At 52.0% G+C, this 20,527-nt stretch overlaps 2 protein-coding genes across 2 annotated transcripts; one reads left to right on the forward strand and one right to left on the reverse strand.

Moving 5' to 3' along the window:
• The first annotated feature begins 211 nt into the window (after nucleotides 1–211).
• Nucleotides 212–4,390, forward strand: PRADC1 (protease associated domain containing 1). The gene is made up of 5 exons (XM_084766193.1): nucleotides 212–358; nucleotides 2,765–2,865; nucleotides 3,226–3,335; nucleotides 3,561–3,728; nucleotides 3,900–4,390. Exons 1-5 carry the CDS (start codon nucleotides 292–294, stop codon nucleotides 4,018–4,020), a joined length of 567 nt encoding a protein of 188 aa, XP_084622319.1. The 5' UTR covers nucleotides 212–291; the 3' UTR covers nucleotides 4,021–4,390.
• A 538-nt stretch (nucleotides 4,391–4,928) lies between these two features.
• On the reverse strand, nucleotides 4,929–19,750 carry SMYD5 (SMYD family member 5). The gene is made up of 13 exons (XM_084766176.1): nucleotides 19,618–19,750; nucleotides 13,246–13,354; nucleotides 12,575–12,714; nucleotides 11,206–11,327; nucleotides 10,792–10,861; nucleotides 10,195–10,299; nucleotides 9,320–9,382; nucleotides 9,136–9,206; nucleotides 8,745–8,851; nucleotides 8,348–8,404; nucleotides 6,999–7,093; nucleotides 6,339–6,409; nucleotides 4,929–6,257 (listed from the first exon to the last, which is right to left on the reverse strand). Exons 1-13 carry the CDS (start codon nucleotides 19,711–19,713, stop codon nucleotides 6,113–6,115), a joined length of 1,251 nt encoding a protein of 416 aa, XP_084622302.1. The 5' UTR covers nucleotides 19,714–19,750; the 3' UTR covers nucleotides 4,929–6,112.
• Nucleotides 19,751–20,527: the final 777 nt, after the last annotated feature.

Raw genomic sequence — 20,527 nt, forward strand, 5'->3', positions numbered from 1 at the left:
TCGCTATTAAGAGTTTTGGCAAATCAGTTCTGGGTGCCACTTCTCCTAGCCAATAGGAAGTGACCTAGGGCGCAGAGGCGGAAAGTGCGGCCGCAAGAACAGGTGTGGCAGCCAATCAGCCGCCGGCCTCGGTTTGGCGCTCCAACCGGCTCGGAAAGCGGGCCTGGGGGGGTGGATACCGGGGAGGGGGGGGGACGAGCTGGGGGGGGGGGGTAGCCGTGGCAGCTGTCAGGCTAAAGTCCGGCAAGCGAGAGCGGCGGGACGGCGGTGGCGGCCGGACGGGCCCTGGAGATGAGCCGTGGCGCCGCGGGTTGGTGCTGTCTCGTGCTCTGGCTGCCCGCGTGCGTCGCAGCCCACGGTGAGCGGCGACTGGCGGGCTGGCGGGCGGGGCGGGCATCCAGTATACGCGCTGCTCGGGGCCGGGGGAGGGGGAGGTGGGCACGGGTCACCTTGGAGACCCCTCGAGTTTGGGCCAGCCAGGTCCCGGTGCCAGGCAGCTGTAGTGGGTGGGTGCTGGTCGCTGGGGCCATGAGTAGGCGCAACCCGAGGCTCCCCACTAACCCACCTCCCTCCATCGAAGCAAGATCCTCTAACCCTCCTCTGACTGAGGACGACCCTGGTGACAGCTAGAGATCCCAGAAAGGAGAAACGTGAGCATTCTTACAGGCAGGAGAACACACGTGGGCTCACAGGCACCCACTTACACAACTCGAACATAAATGTACACACCTACGCGCTAAGTGAACACATGCATATACCCGAAGTTTATTAGATAAGCACATGAAATGCCAGAGAGGCGTGTGCTTGTGGAAAGGGTAGCTTCATGTTAATCTAGAAGGCTTCCTGAAAGTGTAACCATCTGATGGGATGAACCTACACTCAGGACAAAAAACTTCAAGCACCCTGAGCTCTCTGGGTGGCTGTGATTTGGATCATAGACAGACAGACAGACACACACACACACACACACACACACACACACAACAGCCCTGAGCATCCATCCATCCACATTCATTCACTTATCTGGGTTTAAGGAATAAGAAATCCAGGGACTCAAATCCCAGGAAAGCATTACACTTGGATGCTGGGAGAAGTTTCTCTATGCTAGCAAAGCCCCGGCTGTTCAGGCAGTCCTCTGGTTCAGGACAGCAGAGCTGGGCAGAGTTACCTGTGCTTTCCAGCAACCTTTACTGAGCAGCCTCTGTGTCCCAGACACTGGGACTCATACTTAGAATCACTGCTCTGGTGGAAGAAGCAGACATAGAATATTATGAGTGCCCCATATTTACAGAGGAAGTTATTAGCTGAAAGAAAGTATATTTTGGATGGGTGTAGGAAGGGACAAGGCAGCATCTTTCTGAGAAATAACAGGTGAACTTTTAGGAAGACCCACACATGATGAAGACACTGAAAAGCCACTACAGCTTGAGCATGGGGAAGAGGTGACAAGATTGGGGTTGGGGTGGGGGTCAAGCCAGGCAGGCTGTTCTACACCACAGTGAACAGTCAGCGAAGTGGGCGGGTGGCAGGTGGACTTTAAGGAGCAAGAATGGAGGCAGAGAGCTGGAGAGATGGCTCAGCAGTTAGGGACACTAGTTCTTCCAGAGGGCCCAGCTCACAGCTGCCTATCCCTCCAGCCTGGGGAGCTGATGGCCTCTTCTAGACTCTACAGGCACCAGGCACACACATGTTGGATGGACATGTCTGCAGCCAAAGCACATGTGTATATATAAAATAAAATTTAAATTATAGAATGGAAGACAGATGGGAAGCTGAGGCAGGAGGATGTTGAAAACTAGCCTGGGCAACATAGCAGGATCCCATTTAAAAAAGCAGATGTGGGAGCAAGACACATTAGATGGTGACTGGGTCTAAGAGATGTCAGTGAGACCCGAGCTAACTTGTTTCGGTTAGAAATATGGGGCCTTCCGTATCCACTCTGCATCTCTTAGGTCTTCTTCAGACGAAGGGCTGATGTTCCCCGGAGAGCTCTGGGTCTTCGTGGCTGACCTGCAAATACAAATCTCCTTCATCCAGTGTGCCTAGATGTTTGGGAGGCAGACAGGAGGAAGGGTTCAAGACCAACCAAGAAAACAAAACTAAGCCGGGTGTGGTGGCGCACGCCTTCTATCCCAGCACTTGGGAGGCAGAGGCAGGCGGATCGCTGTGAGCTTGAGACCGCCAAGGCTACACAGAGAAACCCTATCTCGAAAAAACAGAAAAACAAAAAAGAAAGAAAACAACAAAACTAGTTCAAAGAGGTTTTTAAACAAATATCGCAGGGTATGATGGCACACCTTTAATTCCAGTTCTGGGGGGTGTGAGTGGGGATTATCAGAGGCCAGTGGAGCTCTGTGAGTTTGAGGCCAGCCAGGACTACATAGTGAGGCCCTGTTTTTAAAAAAAATAAATAAATAAAGTAGGGACCGGAGAGATGGCTTAGCAGGTAAGAGCACAGACTGCTCTTCCAGAGGATCCAGGTTAAATTCCCAGCACCCACATGGCAGTTCACACCTGTCTGTAACTTCATGATCTGACACCCTCACACAGACATTCATGTAGGCAAAACACCTATGAACATTAAAAAATGAATAAAAAAAATTTTTTTAAATTTCATGCTCTCTGAAGGTCCAATCAGCTGATGTCAGGGTCTCTGGACCCAGAACATAGCCCCCCCCCCCAGTTGGATTCATAGAGAACCTCATGGTCCAAAGCGGAACCGGCCAGCTCCTGACAGGCTTTTCACCCGCACTCTTTCCTCTAGGTTTACGAATCCATGACTATTTATACTTCCAAGTGCTGAGTCCCGGGGATATTCGATACATCTTCACAGCCACACCTGCCAAGGACTTTGGTGGTATATTTGTAAGTGCAAAGATACCCAGATCTGACCCTCACTCAGCCACGGTGACCCTTTTCTCACTTTCACGCTTGGAGCTGCTGCACACTGTAAGCCAGGGAGGGACTGCCTTTCAGCTAGAAAGCACCTGAAAAGCCAAGGGCACCGTCTTTCTCTCCCCGTCACAGAAAGGCAGGTTGAGGCTGGATAATCAGATGGGATTTTGTGGGAATTAGATTAAAACACTCAAGTGCTCAGCCTCAGAGAAGCCACTCCATTTCCTCCCCTTGCTCACTAGGAGGCACCTGTTAGATGGAATCGTTAGCCCTTCCCAAAGCCGTGCTTCCTGACGCTCTTACTTGTTCAAATGTCTGAATGTTTTCTAGCACACACGGTATGAGCAGATTCACCTTGTCCCTGCTGAACCTCCAGAGGCCTGCGGGGAACTCAGCAACGGCTTCTTCATCCAGGACCAAATCGCTCTGGTGGAAAGGGGGTAAGGAGTAGGCGGGTGTGACACATGGGAAGGGCAGATTCTGGCCACAGCCAATGGTACTTCAAAATGTCGGTTTTTAAATAATGTCGATTGTCGGCTTTCAGCTGTGTACTGATGAACCGCAATACAAGTTCTCTATGGTCCTTTTCATCCTCCCAAGGAAAGGATGTGAGGGAGGGGCAGCAGCGCCTGCCTTTCTTTTGGTCTTATCACCACCTCTTCCAGGGGCTGCTCCTTCCTCTCCAAGACCAGGGTGGTACAGGAGCACGGCGGGCGGGCTGTCATCATCTCAGACAATGCAGTTGACAATGACAGTTTCTACGTGGAGATGATCCAGGACAGCACTCAACGCACAGCTGACATTCCTGCCCTCTTCCTGCTTGGCCGAGATGGGTGAGGGCTCTTCTGGCTGTCCATTAAACTGGGTAGTGTGACTTGCTGGGGTACACAGCAGTCACCAGTCCCCTCTCACAGGGTCTGGAACTCCCAGAGTACCCCGGGGCAGAGGGCGGTGCTGGGGTGCTGAGGAAGTGACCGCCAGCACTGCTCTTCATGTCCTCCCAGCTACATGATCCGACGTTCTCTGGAACAGCATGGCCTGCCGTGGGCTGTCATCTCTATCCCTGTCAATGTGACCAGTATTCCCACCTTTGAGCTGCTGCAGCCTCCCTGGACTTTCTGGTAGAACAGCTGACCCCAGGCTCCAGCTACAGGTGACTTGTGGGAAGAGGAAACCCAGGACTCTGCTATTTTGAGTTTGGAAATAAGACTCTGAGGACTAGCAGAGCCAGGGAGAGGACAAGGAAGCCACACTGCTGGCTTTTCCTTCCCAGGCCTGCAAGGACATCTCATGCTCCAGGAAGAGGCAAGAACCAGGCCAGAGCTTCTGGCTAGAAAAGGTGCTGAAGGCAGGTGGCCCTGTCACATACCACCTATTTCAGCCTCCCGCAGCCAGGACCTCCTCACAGTGAGCTGTTGGTGGAGTGGTTTAAAGAACTGCTATTTTAGGGACTAATAACCCCTCTGCGTTTAGCAATAAAGCCAAATAACACTTACCAGGTTCATACCTGCATCCTAAACTAAGAATGCATGGGGGCGGGAAACTCACTTATTTAGTCCCACATCAATTCTGTTGCTTCTAGTGGAGGCTCAAAGACCATGGCTTCTCAAGGACTATTAAGATAAGTACTTCGAGCCGGGCAGTGGTGGCCCACACCTTTAATCCCAGCACTTAGGAGGCAGAGGTAGGCAGACCGCTGTGAGTTCGAGGCCAGCCTGGTCTACAAAGTAAGTCCAGGACAGCCAAGGCTACACAGAAAAAATAAAAAAAGATAAGTACTTCAGACTGTTAATTGGGAAGAAGTCTTTTGTGGCCTAGAGCCAATAATTGAAACCAAACCTCTGAGACTCTTGTTCAGGCTTCAGGGACATTTGCACACAGTGTGGCTGAGTCTGAACACTGAGAAACCTGGAGCACTCTGCTGCCACCCTCTGGTCCTACTTGTGCTCTCTGCATCCACCTCCTCCTTCACTGCTACCGGCCTAGAGTGGTCCACCCAGCCCATTCTCCACAAAAACTGTCACTGGCGAGGTCTGTCACCACTCACATTTTATTGAGACCAGTGGGCAGACCAGAGGGAGAGGGTGCTGGCTGTTGTGAAGGAGTGTACCCAACAGGTAAAAGGGCCAGTTAGGCACGTTCCACCTAGTTCCACCTTGGAAAGAGCCCGCAGCATGGGCACTGGTCCTCCCTGGGAGCCCCCAGCAAGGCCATGTGCAGGTGTCTCAGGAATGGAATGGGAAGTGATAGGTGTAATTTCCACAGTGCCCACCCCAAGAGTGAGACGGTCATCTGTGGCAAGAAGAGAATAAAGTCAGGGCTCATCTCCAAGTGTCCTGCCCAGTTCCTTCAGGTTTCTGGAAGACTTCAGCGTTCTGTGGAGATCTTAAAGGAGGATGTCTGAGATCCAGAGGCCCTTTGCTGGACCACTGCAGCTGGTCCCAGGGAAGCCCGAGTATCCTAAGGAGCACAATCTGTCATCTACCATACTACTAGCCTGAGAAAGGGAGGTAGTCTCCACTCGGATGAAAACAGGCCCCTCCACACCTTATGGAGCCAGTCCCCTTGCCTGAGCCTAAGAGGCAAGACACAGGCACAGCAACTCTGGAGTTTGGAGAATAGGTTCATCTCCACATTCCCAGTGTCCAGTGGGGACAGCTTAGCACCCCTGGCAGGGAATCTTTTGAAGTGTTCAGAGGGCCCTTGCTCCTGCCTCTTGCTGCCAAGTAGCAGGCCATTACTTCAGCTGCAGCTGTGGTAGGTGATATCATATTACCTCTTTTTGTCAAGGATAACAGCCTGTTCTCAGATTGGCCACTTTGTTGCGCCACTCAAATTAACAGCCAGTCAGTAGAAGGCAAGCCTCTGGTGGACAGGTGAGTATGGGCCAAGGGGCCCAGGAGGAAGAACACTATGAGGCCTGGAGCCTGATTCCAGTCTCAGAGCTACAGTGGAGCATGGCAGGGGAAGGCCAGTTCTGGAAGGCTTGGTGATGGCACAGAGCCAATGCAGCTCAGCAGCAGTGCTCAGGGCATGAGGTCTGGTGGGGGGTGGGGCTCGGGTCCAGCCTCAATCCTACCCTCCAGCAGGATGCTAGAAGGGAGAGAGCAGGCAACGGGTGCAAGGGGGAGGGGATGCTCCTTCCGACCACAGTTGTGGAGGACGGGCCCCCTTTTCCAGCAGGGTCTGGACAGGGCCCCTTCCAGGCAGGGTAACATCACACATCAGTCATCTCATCTCCTAGCTCTGCATCTTCTGGCTCTCCCTCCTCATCTTCTTCTTCCTCCTCTTCTGAGGTCACATTGGGGTCGTCAGCCTCTGCCAGGCATCTGGGACAGGAACAGATGAACAAGTAGTTCTCCCTTCAAAGTAGAGTGGTGACAAGTCAGGCAATTGCTGGGACAGAAAGAGCCCCAGAGCCCAACCATGTCCCCAGTTGGCACCTGAGGATCTTGTGACGGCTGTGGCGGCTTCGCTCGCGCTGACAGCAGTCTAAGTAGCTGATACAGATTTCCTGTGGGGTAGAGGAGGGCCTGAGTGCCTATGCACTCTATCAGGAAGGAAAGGCGCTTCCCCGACAGCTGCCTTATCTATTGCCAGCCACGGTTCCTTCCCCGGGAGCCTGGCTCAGTGCCCTTGAGCAGCCATTCCCATACCTCCAGCAGGCAAGACTCCCACCTGCGTCTAAGACAGAGAAGGGAGGGAGGCTGACCTTACACCACGGGGAAACCAGACAGTAGCTAAGGTCTGGATGGGAGCAGAGGTTAATGTTGGTATGATAACTTGTGCAGGAAAAAATGTTGTCAGGCTGTGGTCACCAACCCGACCCCACAACCCACACTAGCCTCCGTGGCCCAAGCCACAGAAAACTGTAAACGGTAGCTGGGGTCAGGGCCTGGGCACTGAGCACTGCCTAATCTGAGACTTTCTGAAAGTGTCTGAAGAACTGGGAGGGCTTACAGCATCCTCACAGGCAAAAAGCCTCAGGCTCTGGGGCCTGTGATGGCTCACCATAGCCCAACCAAGGGCTCCAGCTAGTTTCTGCTGCTTCCTGGAGAGAAGCTACAGGCCCTATGCCCACCCCTGCCGCCCAGCCCTCTCACCTCGCCTGGCTTAATGTCCTCCAGGGCGGTAACATGTAAAAGGAAGTTGTTTTCTGGAAAGGAGGTCTCTGCATTGGGGACACAGCTGTGGTTGCCTGGGTCACAAAAGAGATAACAAGTGGAGAGAGCGAGAGAGACAGAGACAGAGACAAGACCTTGAACATGTTAGGCAAGCATTTCATGACTGGTCTACACCTTCAACCCCTAGGTTTGAATCAGGGTCCCAGCACTCAGGAGGCAGAAGCAGGCAGATTGCTGTGAGTTTCAGGCTAGCCTGGTCTACAAAGTGAGTCCAAGACAGCCAAGGCTACACAGAGAAACCCTATCTCAAAAAACAAACACTAAATAATAAATAAATAAAGTCAAACTGTTATCCTCAAGCCAAGCACAGTGGCTCACAGATGTAGTCTCCACCCCATGAGCAGATTAGGATGGTTTAGGATTTGTTAGGAGTTTGAGGCCCAACTGGACTATACAATGAGTTCCAGTCTAGTCACTGGACACTCTCAAGAAAAGAAAAAGAAAAAAGAAAAAGAAGAAGAAGAAAAAAGCTAGGCATAGTATGTATGAAGTCTCAGCATTTAGGAGGTGGCACCAGGGGGGATCAGGAATCCAAAAGTCATCCTTGGCTACATAGCAAGTTCAAGGTCAACCTGGACTACAGGAAACCCTGTCTCAAAACTTTTTTCTTGGTGTTTTGAGACAAAGTTTCTCTTTGTAGCATCGGCTGCCCTGGACTCATTATGTAGACCAGGCTGGCTTTGCACTCACAGAGATCTGCCTCCAAGGGTGCTGGGATTACAGGGGTGCTCCACCACCGCCCAGTGTCAAAACTCTTATTTAAAAAGGGCCTTAACTCTACAATCTCTGGGTCACGGCATTGTGGCTGAACCCTGCAGGGAAGGGCAGGTCTGAGACCCCATTTCCTGTTTTCTCTACCCAGTGTTCTTTCCTAAAGACCTCAGTGCAAAATAAAGACAGCCAGGAGGTGCTAAGGAGACTTCCACCCGAGACCCACTTCCCAGGTCCTGCAGGCCTCAGGTTCTCACATGCTTCCTGACCACACCCCACAGGGCAGTGGCCCCTACAGGTGGCCCCGGCCCACTACAAATACCTATTAAAACACAAGCAGAAGTCTGGGGATGAGGCCTTGGGCTTGGCTCCGGTAACTCCAGGAACAAACAAATGAATGCAACTAATGCAGCAGTAATGTCCAAGAGGATCTCCAAAGAAACAGACCTAACTCCACTTCTAGACTTGCCCTGCTCAGCCCAGAGAGGGCAAACTGGGAAAGATGACCTGAAGGGCAGAAGCCTGTCGGCCCAGTCCTCCCCAGTGCCAAAACTCACAGCAGCTTTGAAGCACGAAGAGGCCAGATCCTTCACAGTTAAGGAATTCGCCGGTGGCTGGAATGTGCAGATAGCAATGGGAAAAGGAAATTAAAGTCACAAGAACAGACACCAGCTCAGCTGTCCTGCCACCCTCCAAACGAGACACCTGGGTACCACCATTCTGCCTAGGCTTGCTTCTGGGAGAAGCCTTGCTCCTCTGACTCCCTCCCCCAGCACTGAGCTTCTGCACAGGTCTCAGATCATGTATGGCCTGTGGACATATCTGAGGCTTCCCATGGGCACACAGGGAAGGCCTTCCCCTACCATAAGCTTAGAGCTCCCTGGCAAGAACCGTGTCGACTATCTGACTAAGGACGCCCCAGGGGTGGGGAAGCCACAGCCCCATCACACCAACCTGCCTCGATGTCCTTGTACAACTGGTCAATAAAGGTGTCCAGCTGCTCCCGGTCCCGCGGCTTCAGCTCCAGCGCATCACAGGCATGCACCCACTGGCTAAGGGAGCTGGGGTCCCAGCAGCCGTGGTTAGAAGTGGCCCAGGTCACAGGGATCTCCATGTCCAGGTATGTTAAGCCCAGGCAGAAGAGCCCCCCACCCCACCCTGTTCTTTTTCTAGAGTAAGCATCCTATCCTCCCAAAAGAGCAAGACTCAGCAGCAAATTCCCCTGCCTCACTCCTATCCAGGTCATGGCAGTACCCAACCCCACCCATCTTTAAAGAATCTGTGGCTTCCTCGTTAACTCCCTCTAAACCCAGGGGTTACCCAATAGGTCTAAACATTCTCTAACCTGGTTCCAATCCCTTGACCATTGGTTCCAACAAGGGCAAAAAGAGACCGGAATCCATCAGGCGTGAACCACTGTAGGGAGAGAGAGGTGAGTCTGGTGGTCTTCTTAACCCAAGTGCAGCGGGAGCTTCTTAAGTCAGCCTCACTTCGACTCCAGGCTTCCGGGCCTGCCTTCCCACACTCACCTGGCTGAGGGTCTCCTCATAGAGGGCCTCCGTGAAGAGTCTGCGCAGAAGTTCCAGCTGGCCCTGGTTTAGGAGAAACAGAGGGACATTTGCAGCCCTGGAAACGTCCCCCTTGGCACTAGGTAGGTGGGAAAAAGTCAGGTGAAAGAGAGTGGCCTGAGCTTCCCCTGGGGACGGAAGCAGTGCTTATCTCCAGCTGTCTGCAGGCTCCAAGTGAGGGTGTGAGCTTAAAGCTTCTTCCTGTTTCCAGGACTTGTTCCAGCAAGGTTGAGGCAGCAAGGCTTAGAACACCCGTTTTCGCCCCCTCTTGGAGTGGCCAAGACTTGCCTGGCCTTCTGGCCTGCTCGGCTTTCTCCTTTATGCTTCTAGACCCAGTACAACAGCACTCACCCTAGGGGACATCTTCCCCGCCCTGTCTGCCTCTCTTTGACAGTCTCTAGCCCTGGCAACCTCCCACTTTGGCAACTCCAAAGGAAGGCTGAAGTGTCTCACTCTAACCACGTGAATTCCACAGCACTCCCAGACCTGCGGACCTGGCCCTCCACTCTCCAGAAAACCTGCTGGGCCTACTCCTGCCTTCCCACGTGGAGTAATGAGCACTCCAGGCAGAGCGTGCACTCCCCGGTAGAGCGTGCACTCCCGGGTAGAGCGTGCACTCCCGGGTAGAGCGTGCGCTCCCTTGTCCCTACTTCCAACTTCAGGTCTATATTAGGTCGCAAAGGTAGATAGTGCCAGGAACACACATTTGAAGGGAGTTTTAGGACCAGGTTTTAGCCCCACCTTAGCCAAGAAGAATCCAAATGTGGAGTGAGGTAGCCACAGATACCCCAGGCTACTTGAGGGGTGGGGGAAAGAGGTCATGGGGAAAAACCAACCTTGAATTTGTCTCCCAGCAGTTTGTGGACAATTTCCTCCTCCTCGTTGGCTGTTTTGCTGCAGAACTGGGAGAAAAGCCTGACCCAATGGTCCTTGTCCTTGGCCTACAGGACAAATACACATGAGGACCATGGGCCCATGTGGAACAGGAGGCTTAAGTTTCTCAAGTCCCTTCTGTGAGGGAATGGCCACCAACCAAGAGCTTCTGCCCAGGTCTGCCTTCCCACTCTGCCCACACTCAGCCATTTCCCAACCGGGCCAGGGCTTGCCAACTCAAAACATCCTGAAAACAGAAGGCCACTGAGGAAGTACAGACAGAGGGGTCAGCATGGCCTCTCCCTTTATGTGAAAGACACTATCCTGGGACAGTGATGCCTATCAAATTCAAGAACTGCTGCTCCCTAAGACAAACATCTCCCAGAAAAACTAAGACAGGCAAAACCAGTGCCCACGGCCTACACCTGAGTTCTGGTTAGCATGTTCTGGAGTCCACATAGCAAGCAGCTGTCCTTCAGGAAATGCAGAAGCAAGAGCATCCAAGCAAGGTCGGATGGCTGAGACCCAGAGCTAATTGGGGGTCAGTGTCTCTGGCTCACCTGTTTCACTGTGGCCACCATCCGGGCCATCAGCATTATACTTGCAGTCTCAGGAGGGTAGTGCACACTCCTAGGGAAAGAGGGGAAAAGTGTAGCCTGGTAATTCCCTCCCTGGGAGCAGAGCCTGGGAAAACTAGTCTGAAGGCTACAGCACACTTCCTGCCGGTCCACCAGTTATCAAAGGCTGGGCTTAGGCAACTTTGTAGCCCTTAGGGTTTGGTGGGCTCTCTCTGGTAGTGCATAAAGGCTGGTAGGGCTGGCTGCTCAGAGTACAGGCAGGCTGCTGAAAGCTGTGACTTCTGTTTAAGCCTAACAGTAGAGAACACGACTTAGGGACATAACTCACAAATGTTCCTCACAGCTGCTGAGCCAAGGCAGGAGCGGGTGGAAGGGTAAGGAGAGGAAGAGACCTACCTCCAGGCCTCCTGCAGCTTATTGAGGGGGTGCCGGGGGTCATCCTGGGATGGGCCTGGGCACAGGATCTGGTGGTATTGCTCCGCAGCTGCCAGCCGACATTCTGCACTGCAGTACATCACCTGTTAAGTGGGGTGCAGGTTAGCCCTCAGGACCTGGGGTGCCCACCTCATTTAAGTGCGTTCTTTCTTAACAGTCAGGGAAAGATAAAACAGGCTGTTCTGAGGCATGCACCTAAGCTAAGCTTGCTATACCACATGAAGGGAAGACAGCCTTCCAGCTTGTAGCGGACTCCCAAGACACAGGCACGTCCCACTGCGGTGGTTTGAATAGGAATGGCCCCTACACACTCATGTCTTTGAATGCTTGACCATAGAAGTGGCATATTAGGAGGTGTAGCCTTGGAATAGGTGTGGCCTTGTTGGAGGAAGTCTGTCACTGTGTGGGTGGGCTTTGAGGTCATATATGCTCAAACTATGCCCAGTGTGGGACACAGTCTCCTTCTGCTGCCTGGGGGTCAAGATGTAGAACTCTCAGCTGTGGAAGGAATCTCTTGTGTCCTGTAAGGATGGAACACCTGTCAATTAAAAAACCTACGGCCAGCCGGGTGTGGTGGCACACGCCTCCTAGCACTCAGGAGGTAGAGTCAAGTGGGTCGCTGTGAGTTCGAGGTCAGCCTGGTCTACAAAGTCTAGGACAGCTAAGGCTACACAGTGAAGCCATGTCTCAAAAAACAAACAAACAAACAAACAAACAAACAAACCCATGGCCTGTGGCTGAGGCAGGAGATAGGTGGAACATCCAGCAGGCAGAAGGGATTCTGGGATAAAGACAGGCACTCCAGAGTCAGTGGGCAAGATGTAAAGAGGTAGACTCTAGATTACTATAATGTGTTCATTTAAGTCATGAACTAGTCAGAGAAGAGCCTAGCTATATGGCCTAGGTATTTGTATAATATTTAATGAGTCTCATGAGGACAAGAGGAAAAACCACCCGAAACATGACAGCCTGCCACTACACTGGCTCCTCCTGCACCATGTCTGCCTGCATGCTGCCATGCTTCCCACCATGATGGTAATGGACTAAATCTCTCACATTGTAAGCCAGCCACAATTGAATGTTTTCCTTTATAAGAGTTGTCATGGTCATGGTGTCTCTTCACAACAATGGAAACCCTGAGACACCCACCAAACGCATTTTCTAAAAGTGGACACTGGCAGCAAAGAAGCAGCTGAATAATTCCTGGGCCTTTCACCGTCACTCACTACAGTGTGAGCCTCAAGGAATGGACCAGGTCTGTTCAGACTTTGCCTTACTCAAAGCCTCCTGGGCCTGCTCCCTTTCCTGCGCATTCCCCAGGCGCACTCACCTGGCAGTGGGGGCAGTTCTGGTGGAGGTCCTTGCGCACACTGCATAGCTCTGGGTGGGGTAGAACCTGGTCTGGTTTCCCAGTCAGCCTCTGGGCATTCTCCTCTGCCTTCTCCAGGGCCCGGAGACAATGGTCACAGGCTGCAGGGAAGCCAGACACAGTAAGTGCCCCTTTTTCAAGAACCTCTAGCTCCCCTGATCCCACTGCTTCTCCATCAGACTCAGCCTATGGGATCCCTGCTGCAGACTGGCGCTCCTTTCAGTTTGTCTCTAGCTTAAGAAAGATATGAAAGCCACGGCTGGCAAAGTTAAGGGTGTCTTGCTCTGGCACCTAACTCAGTCTTCACTGAGCATGGCTTATACACCATGTTTCGGTAGGGACATCTAATTTGGTACAGAGCCCTTCAGCATGCTGTCTAGACATTTATTCTAAGGGAGTAGACTCTAAGTTCTGTCTGAGAGAGTCCTCCCCAAGGAGCACTCTGGAGGCACCCCCCCCCCAACTGCAGGAGCACAATCCCAAACATAAAGGTGTTCTCAGGTCCTGTTCTCCAGGGAAAGACAGCATTCTTCCCAACACCCAGAGGCTGGGCCAGGAGATGTGCAAGGCTCTCTTCCATGCACAAAACGGGCAGGCCCAGCAGCCACCTGAAGCAGGCAAGACATGCTCACCCCGGTACCGATAAAGTGCATTCCAGAGAAACTGCGACGCCACCAGGGGCCTTTCAACAAAAATGGTCTCTCCCTTCCGGATCAGCTGTGTGGCAAACAGTCCCTTTCCCTAAGAGGAACAGAGAATGGACAGGGTAAGACATAGCTCCAAACCTGCCATGGTGACATGTGCCTATTATCCTAGCATGTAGAAACAGAAGAATCAGTGGTTCAAGGCTAGCCTGGACTACATAAGACCTTGTTTCAAAAAAAACAAACGGGCTTAAAGATGGATCAGTAGTTAAGTGTGCTTGTTCCATAATCAGGAGGACTAGCGTTTGGATCCTGGTACCCACATAATACTCCAGGGGTGTCTATAAATGCCTGTAACCCAGCTCCAAAGAGGGCAGAGACGGGAAAAGAAGCTCATTGGGGCCAGTGGGCTTTCATCCAAGCCGAGATGAGCTACAGATTCAGGAAGATACCATCCCGCAGGGGGATTGGTGGGATGTAATGGAAGAGAAAACCCAGTGCCCTCTTCTGCACATACACAGGCCTCTGTGCACATACACAGGCATGCGCGCGCGCACGCGCGCGCGCACACGCACACACACACACACACACACACGGCTAAAGAGATGGCTCAGCAGTTTAGAATGTTTACTGCTCTTTCATAAGAGCCATTTTTGCTCCCCAGCATTCACATCAGGCAGCTTACTCCACCTGTAACTACAGTTCTAGGTAATCCCAGGCCTTTGCAGGCACCAAACACACGTGAGATGCACTTACACGAATATTAAAAAAAATAAATCTTTTAACAAAGCTAGCTACAGCTCCAGGAGCTCAGCTGTACCTCTCAGCTGGCCAAGTGGTGGTGGTGGGGTGCCACCTCAGTGGACACCTAGACACCTGGACATTTCAGAATGGCCAGGGCAAGGCCAGTGTTCCTACTAGGATGGAGCCTCCTACACCAGCAATGGCTACCAGGGTGGCACTATCCTTGATTCCCCAGGAACCCCTGTGCTGGTGCTCAGGGTTACAGAGACAGCCTATATCCCAGCAGAGGGCAGCAGCCTAGTCAGGGGAGAACTGACCTCTTCCTTGGTCAGTGCTCAAAGGATGCACAAAGCTCTCAGCTAGTTCTAGAACCATCTCCCAACACCTCCTGAGAACCTCCCAGCCAACTGCTTTCCACTGGAGAAGTGGATACTCCACTCAGTCTACCAGGCAGTTTCCAAGGTGGGGCGATAGAGTGCAAGTGAGCACCCTCATGAACTACCTCCTCATGACCCAGTGTTTAAAGGGCAAACTCCGAGGCCCTGCCCAGACCTGCTAAATCAGAATCTGCATCTTCCTTTGTGTGTGTGTGTGTGTGTGTGTGTGCACGCGCGCCCACGTGCACGCGCGGATGTGTGTATGATGTGCATGCTTGAACACGGGAGCTCTGTGGCAATCAGGTGACAGCAGTCAGTTCTTTCCTTCCACTGTGGGATCCAGGGAATGGACTCAAGTTGTCAGGCTTGCATGGCAAGCACTTTTTCCACCTGAGCCATCTCACGGGGGGGGGGGAGGGGGGGGAAGCATTTTAACAGGATGCTGGCAATTCCTGTGCATGCTAAGAGTTAAGAAGCCTAGCCTGCGACAGGCAGTGATGGTGCACGCCTTTAATCTCAGCACTAGGGAGGCAGAGGCAAGCAGGTCTCTCGAGTTCAAGGCCAGCCTAGGGTCTATAGGTCCACAGAACATAATCTGAGACAGCTGGGGCTATACAGAGAAACCCTGTCTGGCAGGGAACACGTTGCACATCAGGAGCCTATGTAGTTAATGATTCTGCTAACACTTACTGCTTCAGCAGGTGATGGTACCCCTGTCAAAGAGGCAAAGAAAATGCCTGTTAGAGCAGGAAAATGCCGTCACTGTGGGTGCCACGGCACTTCCTGTTTCCCTTTAGCACTGCCACTGGGTACAGATGGCCTTCACCACACTCACTGTAAATCTCAACCTATGCAAAAGCCAGACAGCTTCTTTCTTTTTGGACAGTGTCTCCTACATGGCCCTGAACTTGCAATAGTTCTTCCTTGGCAGGGCTTACAGGTACGGGCCATAGAGGCTAACTAAGAACAGAGCAAGTGAAAGAGCGAGGCCAAGCTCAGGATACACTCTTGCTAGGCTTCCTGGGGCCCCATCCATTCACTTTCTTGCCCCTGGGATTAACTAAGCAAAATGAAAGCAGCGTTCCTGGATGGGATAAAGCAGCAAGAAGAGAGACCCATGAGCTCTCATGACAACTTCAGATCGTGACATTGGGTAGCCAGCCAGGTGTGGCGGGGCATGCCTTTCAACCAGCACTAAAGGTTAAGAAGCCTAGCCTAGCACACTTGGCACATGGGGTAGAGACTGAGGAAGCCACACTTGAACTACTCACTCTCTCTCTGCCTCTCCCTCTCTCTCTCCCCGACCCGCACACACCCCACATACGCCCAACGTGGCTTCAAACTTGTTTCCCCTTCTGGAATGCAGAAGCAGGCAGATCTCTAAGGCTGAGGCCAAGGCTAGCCTGGTCTCCAGAGTGAGTTCCAGGAAAGCCAGGGCTACACAGAGAAACCCAGGGTGGGGGGAGATGTGGGGGGGATGTGGGGGAGATGTGGGGGGAATGTGAGGGGGATGTGGGGAGAGGGAGGATGACTATAGATCTCCCTCTCCCTCAGGTCCTGAAAGACCAAATGCAGAGAATAGTCACTAGTGCACAGGCAAGCCAGAGGAATGGGGGTTGATGCCTGTAACCCCAGCATTTGGTAGGAAGGAGGATCAGCAGTTCAAGGCCACTCATAAACAACAACAAAAATAAACAAATAAAAAACAAAGAGAAAAGAATCAAGAGTTGTTCCTTTCTATTTCTATTAATTCCTCAAACATACAAAAGTTATTTCAAGAAAAAAAAAAATATCTCCGCATCTCCAGTGCATAAGATGACGAAGCATGCAAGGTCGGGCACTGAGGCTCACGCCTGCTGTCTGGGAATCTGGAAGGCTGATGTAACAGGACTGACCGCCTTATGCGTAGGCTGACCTCAATTACATGATGCAGTAGGTCTCAACGTCCTAATGCTATGAGCCTTCATGCTGTGGTGATCCCCCGCCATAAAATTATTTTTGTTGGTACTTCATAACTGTAATTTTGCTACTGTTGTGGGTTGTAATATAAATATTTGTGTTTTCTGATGGTCTAAGGTGACCCCTGTGAAAGGGTCATTAGATCCCCACCACCCCGCCAAAGGGTTCTGACGCACAGGTTGAGAACCACTGACATAATAGGTTCTATATCACAAAGAAAAAAAGGAAGAGAGAAGGGAGAACAGAAGGAAGGAAGACAAACTTCAAGAAAGAATTACTCAAAACTCTTAGGCCAGTCAGTATATTTGATGATCTTTAATAGGCCTGCCCAATGGCTCAGTGGGTGAAATGCCTCATGACCTCAGTTCCATGTCCAGATCTCAGTGAACACAGAGAACCAGAAAGTTGTCTTCTGACCTCTACATGTATGATATGGCACACATGCATCCATGTGTATAGACACACAGACATCATACACACAAGTCATAACAAAATACTTTAAAGTACCCGAGGCTCCATTAAAAATAGAAAATCCTGCCGTGCATGGTGACGCACACCTTTAATCCCAGCACTCTGGAGGCAGAGGCAGGTGGATTTCTGTGAGTTCGAGGCCAGCCTGGTTTACAAAGCGAGTCTAAGACAGCCACGGCTACACAGAGAAACCCTATCTCGAAAAACAAACACACACACACACACACACACACACATATATTCCCAGCTGGGCGTGGTAGTGCACATCTTTAATTCCAGCACTCTGGAGGCAGAGGCAGGCACTGAGTCCAGGACCAGCCTGGTCTACAAAGTGAATCCAGGAGAGCCAAGGCTACACAGAGAAACCCTGGCTCGAAAAACCAAAAAAGAAAGCAGAACAAAATTACTTTCCTAATTGTATTTTTCTAATAATCACTTACTGTGCGCGTGTGTGTTTTCGAGACAGGGTTTGTGTGTGTGTGTGTGTGTGTGTGTGTGTGTGTGTGTGTGTTTTCCAGACAGGGTTTCTCTGTGTAGCCCAGCTGTCCTGGACTCACTTTGTAGACCAGGCTGGCCTGGAACTCATAGCAATCCTCTGCCTCTTGAGTGCTCGGATTAAAAACTTGTGTGCCACCACACCCAGATTTTTGTTTTTGAGACAGGATTTTACTCTGTACCCTAGGCTGGCCTGGGACTCCTAAGAGTCCTCCTTACCTCAGTCTCCTGAGTTGCTGGAATCCAGGCCAGGGCCACTAGGCCCAGTCACCAGCTGCGGTCTTGAGAGAAGGCTAGGACAGAACTGGGCAAGGAGACTGATTGGTGGAAGTGGAAAATGAGAAGGAAGTGTAGAAAGGAGGGGGCAAGATAGCAGAGGGGTAGTAGAGATGAAAGGTGAGTATTACTGGGTCCAAGACACCTCAAACTGTGGGACCCCAAGAGCACCAGAAGCTCTGGGTGATGGGGATGTGAGCAGCTAAGGACACAAAGGGTATGAGAAGGACAGGGGTGCCCCTAGTGCCAACAGAGCAGAATGGGAAGAGGCTCAGGATAGGAACCAAACAGAAATGGAGATGCTAACAGCAGATGCCATCTTGGGCCAAGGACCAAGGATATCATTATTCGACCTGGCTTTTACCCAGAGGAATGCAAATGAAGACAAAACAATACCATTTTGCATATGTCAACTGGCAAAGTCAGAGAGGAAAAAAATTAGTGCTGCCTGCTCTGAAACCCAGCAGCAAGACCTCTGCTCTCAGGGTGATAAGTAAGATATGGCTAAAGGACCCATAAGTAAGGATTTAGATGTGCGATGTTTGCCCTCCCCTGAGACACTACCAGTTAACCCTTTAACCAAATAGAAATGAACCATTAATATCAAAGTACTGGAAAGATGTATTAAAAGAAACGCTCCCACCCCCCCACCCCCCCCACACACACAAAGGCCAGCACTCGGGAGGTAGAGGCAGGCAGATCTCTGTGAGTTTGAGGCCAGCCTGGTCTACAAAGTGAGTCCAGGACAGCCAGGGCTACACAGAGAAACCCTGTCTTGAAAAACCAAAAAAAAAAAAAAAAAAAAAAAAAAAGAAAGGAAAACAGGTGATAGGGGTGGGGAAGGGGGTTCAGCCACGACCAGGCTCTGTAACCCAGGATTTGGGAAGTGATAGGAACATGGGTTCAAGGCCAACCTCAGCTACACGGGAAATGCAAGGCTATCATGGAGTACCTGAGAATCTTATCTCAAATGAAAGAGGTAGCTTTTAAAGATGTACCTTTAGGGCTGGAGAGATGGCTCAGTGGTTAAGAACGCCACCTGCTCTTCCAGAGGTCCTGAATTCAATTCCCAGCAACCACATGGTGGCTCACAACTACCTATAATGTAATCTGATACCCTCTTCTGCAGATAAAGCACTCATATGCAATAAATAAATGAATAAAGAAACTCTAAAGATGTGCCTTTAATATACACATATGAGCACAAGTACAATACCCCGTGATTTTTCTCTTATGTGTATTTCCTATTCTACAAGGAATAAAACACGAATGACACACGCCTTTAAGGCCAGCACTCGAGAGGCAGAGGCCAGCCTGGTCTACACAGTTGAGTTCCAGGACAGCCAGAGCTACATTGTGAGACTATGTCTCAAAACCACCAAACCAAACCAAACAAACCCCCCACCCCCCGCCCCAGCACTCAGGAGGCAGAGGCAGGTGGATTGCTGTTGAGTTCGAGGCCAGCCTGGTCTACAAAGTGAGCCCAGGACAGCCAAGGCTACACAGAGAAACCCTGTCTCGAAAAACCGAGAAACAAAACAAAACCCACGACAATATAAACCACGAAATCGTGCCATCCTCTTGCTTTAAAACCCTTCTGATGAGTGCTTGGTGAGTGGTTCTGGTCCAAGTTCGCTACCTCTCCAAGTCTCACACACTCAGGAGGGTCGATGTGGGGACCAGGCTGCTCTATATCCCTCTGCAGAGCACTCCCCCACCCACTGCCTAGTCAAGAGTCCCTCAACCTGGCCCAGGGCATCAACCCAACCCCAGGACCTCCCAGGGCCTCAACTCCACCCAGAACCGCAGCAGCACGAACCCCCGTCAGCGGGCAAGGGGCTCCGCTGGGAGGGGTGCGCACGCAGGCTCCAAGGCTGGGCTTCCCCGCGCGTGATAGCGCCACGAGCCTGGGCACGAGAACAGACCGTGCGCCCCGGGCCCGAGCAGAGGCCAGCACTGCCCCGATCGGGCCGGACTCCAGGCTGTGGGCACCGGGTCCCCGGCGTGGTCCTCCGAGCTGGGTCTGGCCCGGCCTCACCTTGGCGCTGCTCACAAAACGGACTTCCACGGAGCCCCGGGTGCCGCCCGCCACGCCCACGCAGAAGGAGAACACGTCGCACATGGAGGCCGCCATCTTGGGCACGCCTCCGCCTTCTGACCCTTGACCTCCCCCCCTGAGGCCCCGCCCACCGAGCCGGCGAGCGCTCACTTCCCGATCCCACCCCGCCCCGGGATGTGCGGAGCAACTCCCGCAACTTGCTCTGCAGCGTGTCTTGGCTTTTCGTGTGTCTTGGCTTTTCGTGTCTCGGTTGCTTGACTGGAAACCGAGCTTGCCTGTGTGCTTACATTTCTGGTAGACTGTGTCTCACTCCGTGGAGTCCACGAATGTCGGCTGATAGAGTAACCCAGTGGGAGACCCTATCTCTGTCTGTGTTTTTGGTTGGTTTTTGTTTTATGGAGACAGGGTTTCACTGTGTAGCCATGGCTGTCTTCGACTCACTTTGTAGACTAGGCTGGCCTCGAACTCAGAGAGATCTCACCTGCCTTTCCCTTCCGAGGGCCACCGCGCTGGGCTTCATTCTGTGTGGTTTTATTTTGTTGGTTTTTTGAAACAGGGTATCTCTGTGTAGCCCTGGCTGTCCTGGACTCGCTTTGTAAACCAGGCTGATCTCAAACTCATAGAGATCCGCCTGCCTCCGCCTCCAGAGTGCTGGGATTAAAGGCGTGTGTGCCACCACACCTAGGCAGTCTGTTTTGTTGTTGTTTTAGATTCATCCAGCCTATTCTTAAGTGTCCATTGTTGCTTCTTCCCTCCCCCACCCCCCCCCCCACCCCCGTCTTGTTTCTGAGTCAGGGTATGTATCCCAGGCTGGCCACGAGCTCACAGCCATCCTCCTGCTTCAGAATCCCCTCACCACCCTCCAATACTGAACAATGCCTTTTAAAAA

Source organism: Acomys minous (assembly GCF_964271855.1).
Source record: "Acomys minous genome assembly, chromosome: 17".
NCBI lineage: Eukaryota > Metazoa > Chordata > Mammalia > Rodentia > Muridae > Acomys > Acomys minous.

Excerpts from the sequence above, each read along its gene's own strand:
- SMYD5 (XM_084766176.1), bottom strand. The coding sequence starts at position 19,713 with ATGGCGGCCTCCATGTGCGACGTGTTCTCCTTCTGCGTGGGCGTGGCG. Across the intron at positions 9,383-10,194 it reads TGCTGGGAGACAAATTCAAG|GGCCAGCTGGAACTTCTGCG; the intron begins GTTGGTTTTTCC and ends CTCCTAAACCAG. Across the intron at positions 8,405-8,744 it reads GTACAAGGACATCGAGGCAG|CCACCGGCGAATTCCTTAAC; the intron begins GTTGGTGTGATG and ends TGCACATTCCAG.
- PRADC1 (XM_084766193.1), top strand. The coding sequence starts at position 292 with ATGAGCCGTGGCGCCGCGGGTTGGTGCTGTCTCGTGCTCTGGCTGCCC. Across the intron at positions 359-2,764 it reads CGCGTGCGTCGCAGCCCACG|GTTTACGAATCCATGACTAT; the intron begins GTGAGCGGCGAC and ends TCTTTCCTCTAG. Across the intron at positions 2,866-3,225 it reads AGGACTTTGGTGGTATATTT|CACACACGGTATGAGCAGAT; the intron begins GTAAGTGCAAAG and ends AATGTTTTCTAG.